The 3,249-nt window shown below is 35.7% G+C and overlaps 1 protein-coding gene across 2 annotated transcripts in view; it reads left to right on the top strand.

Annotated features, from left to right (window-relative positions):
* The window catches only part of BTBD9 (BTB (POZ) domain containing 9), a 553,349-nt gene that overhangs the window by 8,430 nt on the left and 541,670 nt on the right, over window positions 1-3,249 (top strand). The window contains exons 2-3 of one of the 2 annotated variants that reach the window (XM_006882022.1): window positions 544-907; window positions 1,897-2,161. In XM_006882022.1, coding sequence (XP_006882084.1) covers window positions 544-907; window positions 1,897-2,161 — 629 coding nt within the window. Of the gene's footprint in view, window positions 1-535; window positions 908-1,896; window positions 2,162-3,249 lie in introns of those variants that run through there. The other variant, XM_006882021.1, reaches the window with a different exon arrangement.

The following is a 3,249-nucleotide window of genomic DNA, read 5'->3' on the forward strand; positions in this document are numbered from 1 at the left end:
TACCCCCACCCCGATGTCAGCCTCATTCTACAACAGTGGCACCAGGGACACACTTTTATACATTTAAAACATTTCATGAGAGTAGCTGGTTTTTTTCATTATTTTTCCAGTAACAGGTATTAACAGGCTTTAAAAAATTCTGCTAGGCTACTAGAAAAGAATGATGTCTGGTTGTTGTTTAATTTTGTGTATCTGATTATATCTTTTTCCATAATTCTAATTTTTAAACTTCCTTATTGACCTTTAATATCTTTACATTGATTTCACATCTTCCCACAAAATTATTTCTTTCATCTATTTAATGTTTGTTGAATATCTTGAGCTTTCAGGATAGTTTAGTAGCCCAATTGTTTATAGAATTGATTGCAGATAGTTGTTTAATTGTTTCTCTTGTTTTGTTTAGAAAATCACTTTGCATTTCACCTGGATCTTTGTGTCATTAAATATTTTTAATTTTGTGTAACAGTAGCTGGTATTCTATTTTGTAACAGTCCTATTTGAATGGTTCCTCTTTTCATTCTCTGTATTTTCTCTGATGTGCAGAGCACTGCTGTATGGTGGCATGCGAGAGTCTCAGCCTGAAGCAGAAATCCCTCTGCAAGACACCACTGCAGAAGCATTCACAATGCTACTGAAATACATTTACACTGGGCGAGCGACACTCACAGATGAGAAGGAAGAGGTGCTGCTGGACTTTTTGAGCCTTGCTCATAAATATGGATTTCCAGAGCTAGAGGATTCAACTTCTGAATATCTCTGCACCATACTTAACATTCAGAACGTCTGTATGACTTTTGATGTTGCCAGTCTCTACTCACTTCCCAAGCTAACTTGTATGTGCTGCATGTTCATGGACAGAAATGCTCAGGAGGTGCTATCAAGTGAAGGTTTCCTTTCCCTTTCTAAGGTGTGTCACTGTGTATAAGTCCCTCATTGTTGTATTTATATACTAGTAGAGTAGAAATACAGTAATAAAAAAATAGGCACAAAGCAAGAAAAATCACTGGTATGGAAGGAGTTAGTTGCTTTAGCTCCCTGCCTCTGGATGGAGGGCCTCTAGATCATATAAGAGAGAGGCAGATCAATTCTAGTTTCCTTTAAGGTCCTCCTGGTGACTTTTACTTGCATATGAGACTGTGTAGTTCAGTGGTGGTTTTCAGTGTGATGACAATCAGATAGGATCCTATGTGGTATTACATGCTATTATTCAGTTTTGTACTTCTCTTAGAGAAAATGCAACTAATAACTCCTTAAAGCAAGGAGAAAATTTAGAAAAAAGTTTTGATGTATTGGAGTCCCTCATTTTCCTACTGGTTCGCTATTACATGCTGTTTTACACTGTGTAATAGCTGGAGTGACTGTTTTTTGGGCAAGTGTTTCTATGAAACATAGCTGGTGGTTCTTTCCTGTTTTCCTTTTTTTGCATTCTTTATAGGACTTGATTGTTTCCAATGAGAACATGTATTGTATAGCTACTACCTATGTTGGTTTGAATGTGAACTGTATAATTTTTTATTATTCTGCTTAAGTTTTAAGGACAAGGATCTTTGAAGTGTTGCTGAAGGGACAGCTATAGATCTGAGAATCCAAATAATGTGTCGTAGTACAGTGGATTTGGATTTTGGCAATATCTTACTGATTTACAATTGGATCTTCTCCTTGAATACGAGTGTCTACTGATGGTACCTCCTTTTGCCATTTTGCTAATAAATGTGCTAGTGTGTGTATATATATATATATATATATATCACAAAGAATAAGGAGAGAAGAGGGTCAATATGGGATAGTTGTCTAACTATAAGTAATAGAAGTGCACTTTTATAAGGTTTTACTGATTGATCATGCACTTGTTTGGTCTCCCTAATAACCAGAATTTTTCATTTGTATCCTTTTCAGACAGCACTCTTAAACATCGTATTAAGAGATTCATTTGCAGCTCCCGAGAAGGATATTTTCTTAGCTTTGTTAAACTGGTGTAAGCACAATTCAAAGGAGAATCATGCTGAAATCATGCAAGCCGTGCGCTTACCTCTTATGAGCCTCACTGAACTGTTGAATGTAGTGAGGCCTTCAGGACTGTTGTCTCCTGATGCCATTTTGGATGCTATTAAAGTACGATCAGAGAGCCGGGATATGGACCTCAATTACAGAGGCATGCTCAGTAAGTACCTATTACATATATACACACACCTCACCATGAGCGTGTGCTTGCATATATCTTATACCCATTTCAGCTACAAAACTCTTAGGATTTATGAATATGTAACTCTGCTTTCTGTAGAATACCTTTTGCCATTTTCTTGATTCCTCCTGAAATGAAATACCTTTATAGACCCTACAATAGACATTTATACTGTTTCTAGAAAGATTTTTCAGGTTATTTCCTGGAATATAAAATGTAAATGCTTTCCTAAAAATTTTCTTCTCATACTAAAACCTTCCCACTCCCCTCTCTTCCTCTATCAAATCAGTAAGTATTGAGTATGTGTTATGTACTTACTATTTTAAGTACTGTGGACATGGAGAGTCTAAAAAAAATTATAATGACTAACATTTTTTTAACATTTTAAACATATATATGATAAATATATATAATATATATATAAATATATATAATAAAAGAATAAAAATAGCAGGCATTAACTTCTAAAGTAACTAATTATGTGTCAAACATACTTTTACATGCCTATTTATTGAGATTAGGTACTAATGCAGATACCATTTTACAAATGAGGAAACTGAAGCATAAGGAGGTTAAGAAATTTTCTGAAGGTCATGTAGGAAGATATGACATTGAAAGTCAAACCCCACAGCCATAGAAACAAAAAGCATGGCATTGGTACAGTGACAGACACAAAGAACAGAATGGAGAAACTGAAATCAACCTGTCTACATACAGTCAATGGATATTTGATAAGGAAATAATGCCTACTAAATGGGGAAATGACAACCTCTTCAAAAAATGGTGCTGGCAAAACTGGACATCTCACACTGTGCACAAAAACCAACTTAAGATAGATTATAGACCTAGAGGTAAAACCCAAAACCATAAAGATTATAAGAGACAAAACAGGAACAAACTTAGAAACCCTAGCCTATGGCATAAATGTTGTTGTTGTTGTTATGTGCTGTCTAGTCATTTGCGACTCATAGCGACCCTATGTACAACAGCCCTAAACCCTGCTCTATTCTGTGCCAATCTCATTGCCTCTGACACACCCATCCCGATTACCCCAGTCACTGAATCAA

This window comes from Elephantulus edwardii, unplaced genomic scaffold (assembly GCF_000299155.1).
Source record: "Elephantulus edwardii isolate Elephantulus edwardi_28Jun2011 unplaced genomic scaffold, EleEdw1.0 scaffold00017, whole genome shotgun sequence".
NCBI lineage: Eukaryota > Metazoa > Chordata > Mammalia > Macroscelidea > Macroscelididae > Elephantulus > Elephantulus edwardii.